General features: G+C 40.9%; 1 protein-coding gene across 1 annotated transcript in view; it reads left to right on the top strand.

The window, feature by feature from the left end:
* Positions 1–3,859, top strand: part of SLCO1C1 (solute carrier organic anion transporter family, member 1C1) — a 27,755-nt gene extending 23,896 nt beyond the window's left edge. Inside the window, exon 15 of the mRNA XM_010002947.1 lies at positions 3,637–3,859. Within this exon, the coding sequence (XP_010001249.1) occupies positions 3,637–3,859 (223 nt within the window). The remainder of the gene's footprint in view (positions 1–3,636) is intronic.
* Positions 3,860–18,085: the final 14,226 nt, after the last annotated feature.

Here is an 18,085-nt window from a genome sequence, read left to right on the forward strand (position 1 = left end):
GGCCGAGGGGCCGCGCCCTTTTACTTGGTGAACTCGCTGCCTTTTATTCCCCAGTGACAGCCTGTCCAGCGAGTGTCACTGGCCGGAGCCGATTGGCATCCAGGAGCCCCAAGTCAGGGCGGTAACTAGCAGGGCGATGTGTAACTTGTTGCCCATCCTTCCTGCCTGGTACCGCATCTGTTGTTTTGCTTTCGTTTGTCCTTGAGCAGCAGGCCTGGTTTTGGTCCCTTAGCTGGGAATAACCAGCAGAAGGGCTTTGATGACTTAAAAGGCATTTTGTTTAGACTTATGTGGGGAAGAAGAGCCCTTTCCCACATCTCACCCCTTGGCTTTTAAGGCAGCAGGTTGTAATTTGAAGTTTTTTATGTTAATTAATACCTATTTTATTTAGATTCCTGTCCAAATCCTTCCTCCTCATTTGATCCTTCCCCTCCTCGGGTATTGAATACATGTTGAAATGAGGGAACAATTCCCAAACAGTGTATGCAATAATGCATCTAACAATCCAGTGTGAACTATTAATGAGCATTATCTTTAACAGATGAGTAATACTGAGTGTTAATAATACTTTGAAAGCATCAAAATTACAGAATATTCATCCTAAATGGGACTCTTACTAACATATTGAGCTCTTACTACTCCTAATAATCATTACACCTCTCTTCTCTTAGTTATTAAGGAGATAAGACCCGGGTAATAACGCTTAAGTTTTTATCCTTTACCCTTGGATCTTGATGTACTTGTTCTGGTGGGAGTCTCTGGTAAAGTCATTTTACTCACAAAGGACAAACAGTAGCTACACATGGGTACAAGCTCAGGAATAGAATAATTGCAGTTATTATAAAATAAACCCAGTCCCCAATTCTGTCAAAAAAGGAAAAGAAATTAGACCATTTAGGTGATTCCCAAACATGAACTGGAGTTTTTGCCACTTCAGTGAGTTCTTTAACAATGTTCTTGATTATTCCCATTCAATACAATATATTGCAAACAAGAACTCAAAGACAAGCATAGAAGGAGACAATCTTATAGAGTACCCTGTTTAGGCCATGGGGTGATCAGTACCATAGCAGTCACAAAGTGACTCCTTTGGAGTCCAGTAGCAGGTTGATCAGACCTGATACTGTCACCAGGGTGTCTCTTGCTCCTTAATTTGTTAGACCTGCAGTATATTAACTAACATCATTAGACACTAGTACAAAGAAATACAAAAAAGAAACACAACAAAAAACAACCCCCCCAAAAATAAAACACTGGTTTACTCAACATGAATTATCCATTTTGTACTGATGTTGCTTGTCATTTAAATCAGATGCAATCCATGTATTTGAATTCATTGGTGTTTGTAAGATAAGCTTGACCTTACCAATATTTGGCATGTTTGCCAGAACAGTTAGTCCAGGGTGGAGAGGAGCTATAGATTTTTTAAAAGACCTTTTCTTTTCTCTGTGATCCAGAGTAGGTAACTCAGGGGATAAAAGCATTCAGGCAGGGGCACCCATTCACCCCCCACCTATTGTTTACAGTAGTGATTGCATACCTCAATCTTTCATCCCATTTTGAGTCCTGTGGGCAAATTAGACTTTTAATTAACCTATTAGTGAGGTCTGTTATTCCATTAGACTGCAGGTAGTATGGGACCCATGTGGACCACAAGGGTTTTCCTTCCCTGATAAGCGGATTGTCAGTTGTTAGGGATGTTCCCCAAGTCTAATTTTGCAAAGATCACATGAAGAAATGACTCTTTTGCACTGCTCATGGGTGACAGGCCACCTGTGGGCTTGTGCTTCTTTGTATAAATCAAAGATTCCTGAATGGGCTCTTTTACAGTGGAGCCTTTCAAGCAATCTTTTCCATTCCTGATTTTCTCCTTCTGTGGCAGATTAGATTTCCTTCACATCAATTCTAGCTAGCTCATCAACATAGTTATTCCACTTTCTAGCTTCAACCTTTAAAGTAGTTTGGTGAGAAGGTATCCACCTCACATGAAAATTAGGATTCTCTTTAGCAATTTTCAGTATTTGTTGCTATTTCTATTTATGTCAGACATGCACCCTGTTTATTTCCCAGTTATTATTTTCCCAGAAAATAATCCATTCCACACAGCCCTTAAAGACAACAAAGGAATCTGTGTGAATGTACACAGCATCCTTGGAGGCTTTTTCTTTTGTAAAAACATTGAGAACAGTATAGAATTCTCCCACATGGGCGCTGCCCTTATCTTGGTTTGTTATTTGTTTGCCTGTGGAAAGTTTGACTGCAGCAGATTTGAACAACCAAGTTTTTCCTTCTCTTTGGGATGAAGCATCTGTAAACCAAGCATTAACCATTCCGCTTTTATATTCTGAGGCTTCTTTGATAGGACTGGGAACTTTAATTATTAAATCTTTTTCATTTGTAGATTCAATTTGTTCCTGAATTTTTAGTTGTTTATCTGGGCCTTCTTCAAGTTGGAAAAGTCTAGAATACTATTCAATCTGGCTATACCATTTCCTGATTGTGCCTTTTTTGGGATATTCCTTCTGGAGGGGCCTTTCCAGATAGTACTTGATTAACTGCATTGAAAGGGCCTCGAAGGATTACCTTTTGTTTTTTAATAATCTTGCTGGCTTCTTTCAGTGTTCTACAGACTGTTAGCAATCCCCTTTCCAGAATAGAGTATCACTTTTCTGAATCCTTAAATGACTGAGAGTAAAAACCAACTGGTCGGGTGCTCCCTTCAGGTCCCCATTGCCAAAAATGATAATGCACTGGCTGAAAACCCCCACTCTATTGTTATTGGATCCTCTGGGTGGAGTGGCCCCAGAGTTTAGTATGTCTGTGCTTCCAATAATAGTAGTTTGAGGGCCTTGTTGGGACACTGATCCCATTCCCAGTGATGATTCTTTTTCAATAAATCAAAAAGAGGACGGGCTATGATGGATAAATCTGGGATATGCCTTATCCAATACTGAAGGGTGCCTAGTATTTCCTGCAGTTCTTTTTTATTTGCTTTTTTCATTGCTCCATGTTGGAGCCAGACCACAAAAAGGAAGGGAAGGGTGCCACAAAGCACACGTGGGTTATCTAGAGGCTTAAGCACAATGTTGTCTTTATCAGTGTATTTGTAGAGGAATGTAATTACCAGAACTGCATTTATGAAAGGCATTACCAGAAATGGAGAATGGAATAAAAATGTAAGAGGAAAATGAGAGAACAAATTGCTCTATTGTTTAGAAAATTTGAAGAAAACAATGAAAGGTCAGATGGGACTCATTATTAGTAAAGAATCATTATGTTATTGCTGCTGCTGTTGTTACTGTCATTATATCTGTAAAGCAAAAATGCCATCCAGTGGTCTTGGTATCACTGGTACTGTTTATGAGGCAACCAAAAAAGAAATCAATTGTCTTAGAAATATTAGTGTTATTCTTACTGAAGCACATTGGAGTAGAGGAGGTCAGTCAATGCCTGAGTTGCTTTCTTGGCCACAGACCACACAATACTGGACCTGAGTGAGCTGACAAACTCATCTCCAGTGTCATAGCCTTGCTTGAAGAGCTTTCTTTTTCAGCATGAAAATATGAATGTGTCCTTGATGCCTTCTAGTCATATGTTGCCTTTGAAATAGGCTCTGATTGATAATTTCTCTCTCAGGTATGCGTACCTGGGGCTGACTTTGGTGTTGGGCACGGTGTCCATTTTCTTCAGTGTTGCTGTCCTTTGGGTTCTTCGGAAAAGGTCTTCTCCACAAGATGAGACCCTCTCAGCCAACGGGGAGAGAGGCACCTGTGGGACAATGAGCAGGAAAGATATTTTTGTCAATAGTGACCATTTAATTCAGACAACTTACTGGCCAGAAAAGGAGACTAGACTTTAGGAAGACTGAGATTTCTACCGTGACTTTCCCCAGTGAGTGGTGTTCCAGGCAAAAATTCATCATCAGTGAGGCAGTATCTTAGTATCCACGCTGAAAACTTCCACCTTCCCGTAATTGTCACTGTAAACACCAAAAGCAAAGACAACCATTTAGCACATGTACAGCTCTGAAAACGCTGCTTATCGTTTGTCCTGCCGAGTCAGCACCACTCAAGTGAGGAGATTTGTTATGGGGGGGAGGTGCAGCTTGCTCCTTTGCCAAGAAGCTGGATTCATGGCTGCCCCTCAGCCCTGTCTCTCCTCGTCAAGCTGCAACAGCCACTGCTGCCCCTCACCTTCCTTCTGTGTGTGAGGGGTGGTGGGAGGTTACAATACAGCTCTATCAGCAGTGATACCAGGCTGAGAGGAGCTGGTGCAACAAAACCCGACTTGGCAGCCTGGAAGGTGCAGGGATATTCTGCACAGAGCTCGGCCTTGCAAGCAGTGCAGCATGGGACAGGAGGGAGGGGGTTTGCTGGAAGGACAAATCAGCTACAGGCCCTGGGCTTCTTGTGAATTCAACCCATAGGTCGGGTGCTCCCTTCAGGTCCCCATTGCCAAAAATGATAATGCACTGGCTGAAAACCCCCACTCTATTGTTATTGGATCCTCTGGGTGGAGTGGCCCCAGAGTTTAGTATGTCTGTGCTTCCAATAATAGTAGTTTGAGGGCCTTGTTGGGACACTGATCCCATTCCCAGTGATGATTCTTTTTCAATAAATCAAAAAGAGGACGGGCTATGATGGATAAATCTGGGATATGCCTTATCCAATACTGAAGGGTGCCTAGTATTTCCTGCAGTTCTTTTTTATTTGCTTTTTTCATTGCTCCATGTTGGAGCCAGACCACAAAAAGGAAGGGAAGGGTGCCACAAAGCACACGTGGGTTATCTAGAGGCTTAAGCACAATGTTGTCTTTATCAGTGTATTTGTAGAGGAATGTAATTACCAGAACTGCATTTATGAAAGGCATTACCAGAAATGGAGAATGGAATAAAAATGTAAGAGGAAAATGAGAGAACAAATTGCTCTATTGTTTAGAAAATTTGAAGAAAACAATGAAAGGTCAGATGGGACTCATTATTAGTAAAGAATCATTATGTTATTGCTGCTGCTGTTGTTACTGTCATTATATCTGTAAAGCAAAAATGCCATCCAGTGGTCTTGGTATCACTGGTACTGTTTATGAGGCAACCAAAAAAGAAATCAATTGTCTTAGAAATATTAGTGTTATTCTTACTGAAGCACATTGGAGTAGAGGAGGTCAGTCAATGCCTGAGTTGCTTTCTTGGCCACAGACCACACAATACTGGACCTGAGTGAGCTGACAAACTCATCTCCAGTGTCATAGCCTTGCTTGAAGAGCTTTCTTTTTCAGCATGAAAATATGAATGTGTCCTTGATGCCTTCTAGTCATATGTTGCCTTTGAAATAGGCTCTGATTGATAATTTCTCTCTCAGGTATGCGTACCTGGGGCTGACTTTGGTGTTGGGCACGGTGTCCATTTTCTTCAGTGTTGCTGTCCTTTGGGTTCTTCGGAAAAGGTCTTCTCCACAAGATGAGACCCTCTCAGCCAACGGGGAGAGAGGCACCTGTGGGACAATGAGCAGGAAAGATATTTTTGTCAATAGTGACCATTTAATTCAGACAACTTACTGGCCAGAAAAGGAGACTAGACTTTAGGAAGACTGAGATTTCTACCGTGACTTTCCCCAGTGAGTGGTGTTCCAGGCAAAAATTCATCATCAGTGAGGCAGTATCTTAGTATCCACGCTGAAAACTTCCACCTTCCCGTAATTGTCACTGTAAACACCAAAAGCAAAGACAACCATTTAGCACATGTACAGCTCTGAAAACGCTGCTTATCGTTTGTCCTGCCGAGTCAGCACCACTCAAGTGAGGAGATTTGTTATGGGGGGGAGGTGCAGCTTGCTCCTTTGCCAAGAAGCTGGATTCATGGCTGCCCCTCAGCCCTGTCTCTCCTCGTCAAGCTGCAACAGCCACTGCTGCCCCTCACCTTCCTTCTGTGTGTGAGGGGTGGTGGGAGGTTACAATACAGCTCTATCAGCAGTGATACCAGGCTGAGAGGAGCTGGTGCAACAAAACCCGACTTGGCAGCCTGGAAGGTGCAGGGATATTCTGCACAGAGCTCGGCCTTGCAAGCAGTGCAGCATGGGACAGGAGGGAGGGGGTTTGCTGGAAGGACAAATCAGCTACAGGCCCTGGGCTTCTTGTGAATTCAACCCATAACACCTCGAACATCAAATGTGGCTAGGGATTATTTTTCAAGTAGCTCTGTTATAGAACAAAAATAACAGCAGTAGAAGTTGCCATTGCAGTCAAAGATCACAAGAGTGTCTTCCAAAGGAAACTGGAATAAAAATAGAGCTTTTTTTTTAATGTTTCCAGCAGTTTCTTGCTACTTACTAGTACTCAGTGTACTGAATCATTCCATGCATTTTATGCAATGTAATAACATCATGATGCAAGATACATATGTTTTGGGGGTTTTATTAAAGCTATGAAAAGGCAGCTTGGGAACAACACAATTAATTCAAAGACCAGGTGATTTGGGGGATTTCCTTTTAATTTATTATATTGACTAGCTGAAACTAAGACATAGTATCCTAGTATCGCTTTATATATAATTTTTGCCATTTGAAGATATTTGATATTAAATAAATTTGGTTTGGGAAGTAAAACAGAGAGCTGTTTAACATGGAACAAAATCTCAAGAACACTTGCATTGAAAATGATTATGACAGCACCACTACAGACTATGTCCTTTCAAGCAACTAGAATTTTAGAGCACATGACCAAAGGTAGACCTCACCCTGCAACACAGTATTGGCAAAACAATCTCATACCACATCACTTGCATCTTCGCAGTGACCTTAGGTACCCTGCTGCTGAGCTGAGCTTGCTGGTCCGAGGCAGATGTGGAGCCACTCCTGTGACATGCATGAGGAGAAGTAGATATATAAGAATGGGATTTACTGAGCTTTATCAATGAGAAATATTTACAGAGCACCATTAGGGAATGACCTAATTCATTCAATAGGAATATCAAGAAGTTTGTTACATAAGCACCAAGTATCTGCAGAAGGTAAGGATTGAAAGCTACTACGTGAGATAATGCAGTTGCCAGAGGAAGGACCAGTGCCACCCACCATTAGCCATGTGGATGAGTGTTTAAGCAGTGACCTGGAGTATGGGACATCCAGTCCCCTGTCCCAACTATTTGTCCTTCCAGGGGAATGTCAGATGCTACAGGCAATGGGCTACTGGAGAGATGCAAGGGTTCACTTTGCCTTATATAACTGGACATTGAACTAAACAAACAGAAATAAAATAATTAGAAAGCATGTGAATATGGGACTAACTGAAGCATTATGGCTAGAGTGAATCACAAAGACTGGTATTCCCATCTCAGGTTTCATGCCTACTGTATCATCAAAACCAGCAAAAAATCCCAAACTGCATCAGCATCCAGGAGAAGGAGAGATGCCTGGAGCCTTCCATAACCTCTTCAGGAGGGCATTTTTCATAGCAACAACCTGTCAGATCCAGTGAGAGACAGGGACAACCCAACTTGAGTACACACTGGAACAAAAAAGGAGTATCTGCATTACACTCAATGCTTGTTATTGTATATATGTCAAAAATATGGGGATGATTCCTAATTAGCAAATCAGTTCCAGCAGGGACATTGCTGTTCAGCAATGCTGAAGTTGTCACAGAGGCAGTTCTGCACATGCCTGACAGCATGATGAGCAGGAAAATTCACTGGCTTACAGGAAAAGGGAAGAAATTGGGAGAAATAAACATATCCTACTCCAGTTTAGAAAGAAACAAGAAAAAAACTGGACTTGTTGGATTATCACCTAAGCTTATATATGTAAGACTGTGCTTAATTAATAATTCTTTTAAAGAGTGGGCTTTCCTTCAGCACCCCATTTCTATTATACATGAAAGGAAGAGGAATACTATAAAATAATTTGTTTCAATTAGTCTTATTTTCATTATGGTTTAAAAATGAGCACTCTTTTCCTCTCACCGTTTGGCAATGTTAATACTGTATGTTGCCAAGCAGATATACTCCATCCCCACTTTGGAATATTTTCAAGTCTGGCACTTTATTCTAATACTTTAAGTAGTAACTTTGATGCATAAATGAGTGTCTAAATAGAGATACATGTTCTGGGTTTGTTATAGTAACTGAGCAAGGGGTCTCAGCATGAAGGGATTTGGACCTCTCAGGTTCTTCTTACTGGAATTCTTCCTCATAAACTAAATCTGCAACTGGCCAACAAATCTAGATTATTTTTCTTTAGAATTAGAGATATTTAACCACAGTTGAGAGACTTCACATGCATTTTATTTTTAAAAGGTGAGACTGTTAAAAGAATGGGTTGAGAAGATTTCCCAACTATTGATGTCAGCCTTTGAGGGCAAACTGGGACTTGTTGTTAAAAGTACCCATGGTCTATATGCCATGAAAAATGCAGCCTAAAAAATATAGCATGGTACTAATACATTTCCATATTATAGCAAGGACCCTAACTGGCACATACAGGAAAAGACAAGGGTACCAGGACAAGTTACATGATGGGATGTGCTACCAGGCCTGGGATATGTGAGCCAGTACACATTTTCTTTTCTACCTTCCAGCAAAGAATGCAACTCTTAAGTGGCATAATATGTCTTACTAACAGGCACATAATTTCTAATAATTTCAGGAGGGAAACATCAAAGTATTCTAACAAATGAAAGAGTCAAAAAGATGAGGTCAGTGGACTGTGGGAACTTTGTATTTGGTCTATAGCTCATGTCCTCGCAGCATCTGACAAGAAAGAAGCATCAGAACAGGATGAAGTCTCTGCAGGTCACAGACAGTTGAACAGCTACCTCTTCCTTGTGCTAGTATTAAATTGCTATGTATGATCCTCTAATCTGAGGGAATTGCCAAAAGACAGAGATCAAATGGCATGAATATAGCAAAATGAATATACAGGCTGAATAATGATAGGTTGCCTCCTTAATGTGCTCAAAAAATAAGTAAGATTATTTTATTAAACAACCATTGTAATATTTTTAAATAGCAGCATGATGATTATTATCATCATTGACATTACCACTCTGGCTGGCTTCACGTTGATGACATAACACTATTCAACAGTTTGAGACGTGCAGTTTAATTCTGCATAATACTGTAAGAGAATAGTTACTCTCCTCTAGGAACTATGAAATGCATAGTACCTAGGGTATTTTTAAAAGCATGTGTAGAGAACCATAATTGATAATCATGATAAATACTAATAAAGTGAGCATACTTGTTTAACAGCAGAAGAGCACAGGAGGATATTAAAAACTAGCAAGTGCAGCATAAATTAACAGAGGTAATGTTTCATCTCACCAATAGGAGAATTATGAGGATAGAACTTTACACAGATTTAAATAGTGACTGGGTGAACAGGAAAAAAGTTATAGAAGGGTCTTTAAAGTTTAAAGACCACTTCAGAAAATCCCAAGCCAAAGATAAGGAAAATATAATCCCTGGAGAGTGAAAAGTTTATGGGAAAGCACGCTTATGTTTAAGACTACAAGGATGACCAATAGCAAGAGCTGGCTAGTATGGTGAAAAGATAACAAAAAGGAAAACTGTAAGTGGCATGGGGAAGTGTTACTAGGGATCAGCTGCTCACCAGCTCTTCCATTGTAAGTACAAGGGGCACCAAGCTGAGATGGTAGAGGGGATGTTCAAAGGAGTTGACTTTTCACATCTTGAGCCTTCAGCAATCCTCACAAGGAAACTTCATGTACATTGATTCAAAGGGAGACAGGGTAGGTATTGAAAAGAAAAGGTCATGCGGGTCATTAGGTACCTGCTTTTGCCTCCCAGTTCTGCTCAAGACTTCTCTTGTATTTTGAAACTAATTGGCTATTGGGAGAGTAGTAGACATATAATATGTACTGCTGATGTTTGCTTTCTGTAAGCATCCTTCCCTGATTACTGCCTGGCAGGGTTTTGAGGACACCAATCACAGAATCACCGAATCACTGAATCGTCATGGTTGGAAAGGACCTCTGAGATCAGCGAGTCCAACCATAAACACAAAAAACCCCAAACAAACTCAAACAGCCACACACACACCACCAAAAAAAAACACCATAAAAACCCCCACAACTATGGCCATTTCAGAATGCCCTGAAGTGCCACCTTTACATGTTTCTTGAATACCTCCAAGGACGGTGACTCAACCACATTCCTGGGCAGTCTGTTCCAGTGCCTGACCACTCTTTCAGTAGAGAAATTTTTCCTAATAGCCAATCTAAACCTCCTTTGCTGGGCCATTTCCTCTGGTCCTATTGTTACTCACTTGGGAGAAGAGGCCAACACACCTCACTAAAACCTCCTTTCAGGCAGTTGTAGAAAGCAATAAGGTGTGCTCTCAGCCTCCTCTTCTCCAAACTAAACAATCCTAGTTCCCTGAGCCACTCCTCATATGACTTGTTCTCTAGGCCCTTCACCAGCTTGGCAACTCTCCTCTGATGTCACTCCAGCACCTCAATGTACTTATAGTACTCCAGGTGTGGCCTCATCAGTGCTGAGTACAGGGGCACCATCACTTCCCTACTCCTGCAGGTAACAGTATTCCTGATGCAGGCCAGGATGCTGTTGGCTTTCTTTGCCACCTGGGCACACTGCTGCCTCACATTAAGCTGGCTGTCCACCAGCAGCGCAGGTCCTTTTCTGCTGGTCAGCTTTCCAGCCACTCTTCCCCAACCCTGGAGCATTGTCTGGGGTTATTTTGGTCACAAACACAGGACCCAGCACTTGGCCTTATTGAACTTCATGCAATTGGCCTCAGCCCATCGATCCAGCCTGTCCAGGTCCCTCTGTAGAGCCTTCCTACACTCAAGCAGATCCACCCAATAACCCTGGCCTGCCTCCCCTGGGCCCCACCTCCGTCTCTGCCCATAGCCCCCAGACCCCATTTCAGCTCAAGCCTGAGCATACAGTCCTGATCTAAGCCATTGTGGGGGTTTGCATGTGCTGAACCCTCTCCTTTGCACTTCCTGAATTTTTGTATGGGTTTCCAGGATAAGCAAATGCTGCATGAGGCAGTTCTTCATCCAACTCTGGGGAAAAAAAAGGAAGCCCATAGTTGCCATAAAAATTATGAGAGCAATTTAAAGTTGAGGCCCTATAGTGGTGATTTAGAGTGCTCATTAAAATGACCTTACTTAAGTTACATATGGTTAATATCATCAGGAGGTTGGTTAACCAACAGCTCATCACAGATTAATACAGTTAATTGAATTTTGAAGTGAGCAAATAAGGGAAGGATTTAGCAGAGAGCAAGTGGAGCACATTCTCACAGCTTGATGTTGACCAGGTCAGGAAACTTTCTCTCACGGCTGTTGAGCAAGGTAGCTTTGAAAGGTGGCTTAACACAGTGGTAATGAGAACTCTCTCCTTGTGATGTTGGCACTTCTAAAAGAAGTTGCTGAGAAATGAGAACCCTGCTTAGGAAAAACCCTGTGAACGTGCTATGCAGACAGCAAAGGTCTGTTTATTTAATTCTGAAAGTTAAATTTTAAGATACATTGGTTTTCTTTATTTAGAGAGTAAGTGTCCCGAGATTAAAACAGGCTGCCTCCTGCAGTTGGCCTCTGCCTGGCTGCCACTGCTGCCTCATCCCTTGTAATTTAGTGCCTTGGCAGCAGCTTCTGGTGGGAGTCTGCTGCCACCCTCTGCCTGGAGGAGTCTGCAACCAGCTCCTGGGCTAAAGGTGATTCTTGTGTGGTTTTTGTAAGGGTTGTTTTTATTCTCAGGAATAATCAGTAATTACTGATATCTCAGTGCTCTTATTAAAGGCTTTTTTACTATTGTAATCCAATTTTTTCCTCATGAGTGTAGCTAGAGTCATATGGGAGGGCTTGGATGAAAAAAGGATGAGGTGCATCTTTTTTTCAGGCATATGACCACAGTCTTTGATTTGACTTCAGTAGTTTCCCACTTTCTATTATGGTACGTTTGATCGACAGTTCTTTGTTCAAGAAGTCAACTTTGAATGTGAATATGAGCACAGACAGTTTGGGCAACAGCAGTCTGTATATAGAAAAATTCTTCTCAGACAAACAGAAAACAAAGCCTAAAAGGTATTTTAATTCCTGAAAAGTTGTAAATTAATGATATATACAAGACTAGAAAATAAATGGAATCCATCCTTGTGTATTCATATGTCAGAATGAGGAAAGCAAAGTGTCTCCCCTTGTGAAAGAGAAAGTGACTCTTTTTCTTCAGGTTCTACTACTTCCAAATTACATAGTACATTTAGCTCCATGCCTTTTTGTACTTTTAGGATCAAAGGCAAAAAAACCCCACCTTTGGATGCATCTGCTAATACATATGAAGACAACCTGAAAATGAAACCTTGGGAATGCAAGGCTCCATTGAATGTCAACCAAGAGGGAAGAATTGTTTTGATATAGTGAGAGCATAATAATGAGGATTGTGACACCTCTTTGAAGAAGGATGAGGACACAGGTGTTTTTGTGTTTGTGCCCTTGGTGGAAAAAAAATAACCACACAGACTAGAAGAAGTACTATATGCCATCCTGTAATAAAGAGCAGTAGACAAGGGCCATCATGCCTATCTTGTGAGTAGAAAAAGTCAATCATGGTATAATAAACCTGCTGAAAGCAGGCAGTTGTTGCTTTATGCCACAACAGAACATGAAAAATCCCCACCTCTGCAAAGAAGAGGCACATATCAGGTCTAGCACCATGGATTTCTACTTCTTGCATGTAGCTAATGCTAAGCTTAACATGAGCCAGCAATGTGTGCTTGTGGGCCAGGAAGCCAACCAGATCCAGAAGTGTGGCAAGTGGGTCAAGCGAGGTGATTCTCCCCCTTTACTTGGCTCTCGTGAGACCCCACTTGGGTATACTGTGTCCAGTTTTGGAGCCCCCAGAGTCTAAGAAGGACATGGAGCTGTTGGAGTGAGTCCAGAAGAGAAGGGCCACGAGGGTGATCAGAGGACAGGAGCACCTCTCCTATAAAGACAGTCTGAGAGAGCTGGGGTTGTTCAGCCTGAAAAACAAAAGGCTCCAGGGAGACCTCATAGCAGACTTACAGTATCTGAAAGTAACCTACAGGAAAGCTGGGCATGGACTTTTTACAAGGGCTTGTAGTGAGATGACAAGGGGTAATGGATGAAAACTGGAAGAGGGAATATTTAGATTAGACATTAGGACCAGATGAGCTTCAGAGATTCCTTCCCTTCTAAATTATGCTTTGATTTTAACACCTTCTCTAAGCTTCTATCTGGGATCTGGAAGGTACCCCAACCTTTGATGAAGCCAACTATGAAGACCCATCTACTTTAGGTTCCTCAGCTAGGCACCAGTCTGTCTCTTTAGATTTCATTACTGTTATGAGGTTTCTAAATATATCACATGCCACATTCCAGCATCACTTCTTGAAGTAACAGTAAAGGCAAAAAGTTGGATGGAATGGTTAAACAGAGGAGAATCTGGATATCAGAGATGAAATTAAGAAGCATGAATGTGAGAATGGAAATCCAGGAGTGAAATAGAATGTTAAACAGAAAGTAGCACAATTAATGGCAAATAACAGGAATTTCTGCTCCAGGATAGGAGCTCCTTAGCTGAATTTTTTTTTACAAGACCCTGAGTGCATTTATTAATTTTAGATAGCTTGGAATCAGCCTTAAAAAGATGCTTTTCTGTAAATGCTGTGTGTAATCTTAGACAAGGTTAGGCATAAGGAACAGCCAATATTTCAAGGTGTGGCACTGGTGAGATTACACCTGGAATATTTTATACATTTTTAGCCACGTGTATTGATGAAATATGGATCCAGAGAGAAAGCACTGTAGCCAAGGGCTCCAAGGATGATGAGCAATACAGACTGTTTTTCAATAAATTATGTAAATTTATCTTGTTTACCTAATAAAACATGTTTAAAAACTGTTCTCTCTTCGTTTATGATCAAGGTTGAGTCCCAAGTATCAGACTGAGAGAAAGAGCTTTTAAATCTAAGCGACTCTATCAGTTCAAAACCAGACTAATTTGATCATGACTGGAAATTAAAAGAAGGTTGCTGTGTATCAGATGACAAGTCTTTTGCAGGAGCCTTAGAAGTGGATGGAGTGAGAGAGAACAATTTTTATTCTTCTCAAGGCAGTGGTTGGCCTTTTCATAGAAGGTGCTTTTGAGTTTCCAGAGTAGATTTGCCATCTGGATTCCTCTTGCATTCTTATTTTACTTACAATCTCAGCCCAATTGCCCTGACATACAGCTTTGGAGTGACTGCCATCTTCCTTGTGATGGTAACGTGTCTTGTTCTAGGAAACTAAGAAAACTGTCTGGTTGAGAGTTGCGAAAGCCAAGCGCAGTGCAAGGTATTGCTCATAGCAATATTGAAGGTTAAATGTAATTAGGATTATCAAAGGTCAGCATTATTAAGTAGGCTGTAATTGTTCATAGCAGGTAAAATAATGGGCGTGGTGATGGTAGGGAAGGGTGCACAAACTCTAAAGAATGGCATGTTTTGGTGTAACATCCAGGCAGGCAGTTGTCATAGTTCACGTGGTTTATAATTACTTCTCTGTTAACCACAACTAGTTTCAGGAATCAGGCAAAATGCATAAGAGAGCAATCAAATTACATACTTCCAGGAAACCAGTTCAAGTTTCCCTGAACTGAAGCTGTATGTAGGTAGAGAGCTGCTGCAGAGCACACATAGACCCAATATACTTTCACACTGGGGTTGCCTGTGCTGTTAATAGCACTGAACTATAAATCTGAACAGTCTTCTAAGCACAGGTGTTTCTTGAACACCCAGTTTGTTCAATATACCTGCAGCATTATGTTTTCTCTTCCCCCAGGTCCCTGGCAGGCTTCAGTAGATCTTAGTTGAATAGACTTTAGCCATGGACTATGAAAATAAAACTTCATACCAAATCACATTTTAGCTATCAGTGATCAGGTGTCCTTTTAAAGTTGATGCCTCCCATTTTTAAATACCAAGAAGGTGCAAACTATTATAATCTTGACAAGCTCAGAAAAATAGGTGTTTCACAAGAATACGCAAAAGGAACACACTTGCACGTTTTCTGCCAAATTAATTTTTGACCACTGTGGATAAACATGCATTTTGAGACCTTTAACAGAGGGCAGAACTGGGAGGAGACAAGATTAGAACTGCCTAAACCACAGTTTGTGTTAGTAGTTAATGATTTGTCCACCAGGTAACAGCCCAGCTTTGCTTAAGGAGAGAATACTCTGACTTTTGAGCATTTGTGTGCTAGTATAACTGCTGTTGTTGTGGATACAGAACCTAGGTAGGAACCTCTTAATTATTCTTTTTGTTTGCCTTAACCTTAAAATGTTGCCATTCACTCTTTGCAGCTAAAGAACATTACATGTGTAGTACTAGTTGCATTTCCTGTGACCAGTAACACCAGTAACATTCCTGTTGCACATGTCAATGCTTTAATGATGGCATCATGCCTATGTATGTGTGTCTCTGAACAGTAACCATCATGCGTTCTGAACAATGCAAGCAGCAGTGAGGCCTGCACAGTGATCTCACTTATCTTATCAGGTTAACTTGAAAGCTCTTCTTATTATTCCTTAATGTATTTAAAAATCAATAAGACAATTGTATTGGCACTGCAGTTAGTGGATATCAATACAATTACATAAATTACTGGATTAAATGTTACTCTTGATTTCTGATTTGCTTGTCTGCAGGATGGTGGTATAGCCCCTGAGAGTGCAACTGTGGTGAGGAACAGTTCAAGAACTTACACTGTCTTTCCTGGATTCTGAAAATTCCTCAATCATTGCTGTTTGGGGTTTTTTTATAGGAGCCTGCAAAACCTGTGGCCACCTACTGTCTTGACCTTTGTAAATTAATTACCTGTTGTTCATGTTAAGATGTTTAAATCGGTGCTCTTATTCATTATAATTTGCATATTAGTAGGGGGTAGAAAACCAAGCTTGAATTTTTTTAATTTTCACTAATGAACAGCTCTACCTAGCTGGCACAGAGTTAGGCCATGACCCCTATAAGGCCATATACCCTGAAGCACTGAAGAATTCTGAGGCTGTCCATTGCAAGGCTGGCTGCAGGATCCTGGAACAGTCTCTCAAGGTGCCATGTACTTCCCATGACACTGAAAGCTCTTAGCTCCCACCAATACAAATGATCCACACTGACTATTAGTTAATACTCTTGGTCTTCTGCCACCTGAAGGGTTTCTCAGAAGACACTGCACTGAGCACAAGATAATTGAGTTTGTTGAATGTTCCTTGGGTATGATGCAAAAGTGAATAGGAAAAGTGTTAACTTTCATTCTCACAGTATGGCTTAGAGTTTTTTGATGGTTTGGTTGTTTGGGTTTTTTGTTATGTTTGCTTTTGGGGAGAGGATTGTCTTCTTCCCTCAGGAAGGAATTCAGGGTGATTTTTATTTAGGTTGATTGACTATCTAACCAATGCCAATATGTTATTTGACTGATCTCATCTTTCTGCTAATGCAACTACCTCAACTACTTCTGATACAGCAGAATGGCTTGTGAAGGCAAAAAGTAATAGTTTGAGACAAGGTATTAGTGAAAGAACACATTTGTTTCATAAAGCTTCATACTTTTCTTTTTCATGCAACCAAATGCCTGGTTTATTAAACATGGAAAATATTCTAGTGGCGTAAATCTAAAGTAACAGCTTTATCAATACTTGTAATTGTCAGGCTAAGCAGCAAATGTATACTGACATTAATTGTGAATTGATCTTTTAAATTTTTTTCTAGTCTTGTGACATGGAATTTCTCCAGTCCTTATCTCTTCTATCTCCAGCAGATTTCCATGTGGGTCAGGGTCAGCTGAGGTTGAGAGGAGATGCTGCCAGCAGCTCCAAATGCTGATCATTGCACATAGCTCACTCTAACATTTCTCCAACACAGCTGCATCATCTTGTTGCTTCTTTACCACTGTCCTAGCCTTCTTCAGTGAAAGAAACACCATCTCTAGTAGCATCTTTACAAAGCAATGATAAGATGTGTAATCCACCACTGACAGGAGCTGGTCATCCCCATTCTTGCCTGAGAGTTCTTCCTCTGGATTAGCTGAGATTCTGAGCACCAATAGTACTGAGACAACTAACTTCCACCATCTGGCTGGCTTACACTTTTCCATGTACATAGAGCAGCTAGAGCCTTGTTAAGATGTATTTTATTTTTCTTCTCTTTTTTTCATCCTTTATCTTGCCTGGTACACTAACCTTTGCCTCTGCTTGCATTTCTATTTGTCTCTGATCATGCAATCACTTTTTGTTGGAAAAGATCTTTAAGATCATTGAGTCCAACCATTAACCTAACTCTACCAAATCCAGTGCTAAACCACATCCCTAAGTACCACATCTACACATCTTTTAAATAACTCTAGGGATGGTGACTCAGCCACCTCACTGGACAGCCTGTTCCAATGTTTAATTATTCCTTCAGTGAAAAAGTCAAAGGCATTACAAAAGTCCAGGTAAACAGCATCCACAGCCTTTCCCTCATCCACTAAGTGGGTGTACTTTTTCGGAAGACCATTAATCTAATTCATAAGCATTTCTGTTGGTAGATGTACAGACTCAAGAAAATATTTTCCTGTATTTCTTATTCCTATCTATCTGAGGAGGCAAGGGGAAGGAAAAGCTTTTGTTGTTGTTGTTCTTGTCCAGATATGTTTTCTGGCCCAGACTTACAGCACAGCCACAGAAGCAGTGGAACTGGCATGAATCAAGAATCTGGGAAGCAGATATGAGCTGTGGGAAAGGAAAGGAGTTGTTCATGCCAGCAGTAGTACCTAAGGACTTGCTCAGAAACTTAGCCCAAGAAAATCATAAATTGTTTAAATCTCTGTTTGGGAATTTGTCTTATACATCCTTAAGTATTAACCCTCCTCCATCTGAGTTGAGAAAAATGTTCTTCACCATCATGCATTAGAGCATTACTTACCTTTTAAATGCTCTGACATATATCACTCTGCCATATGGCCTGTAGTAAAGCAATTTGTAATTGCAGATGGACTTTTTCCAGCACTGGAAAAGTTCATCCAACTTTCTTCAGCTCCATTCAAGCATGGAAAACCTCTCTTTGTGTGA

Source organism: Chaetura pelagica, unplaced genomic scaffold (genome assembly GCF_000747805.2).
Source record: "Chaetura pelagica isolate M959 unplaced genomic scaffold, ChaPel_1.0 scaffold117, whole genome shotgun sequence".
Lineage (NCBI taxonomy): Eukaryota > Metazoa > Chordata > Aves > Apodiformes > Apodidae > Chaetura > Chaetura pelagica.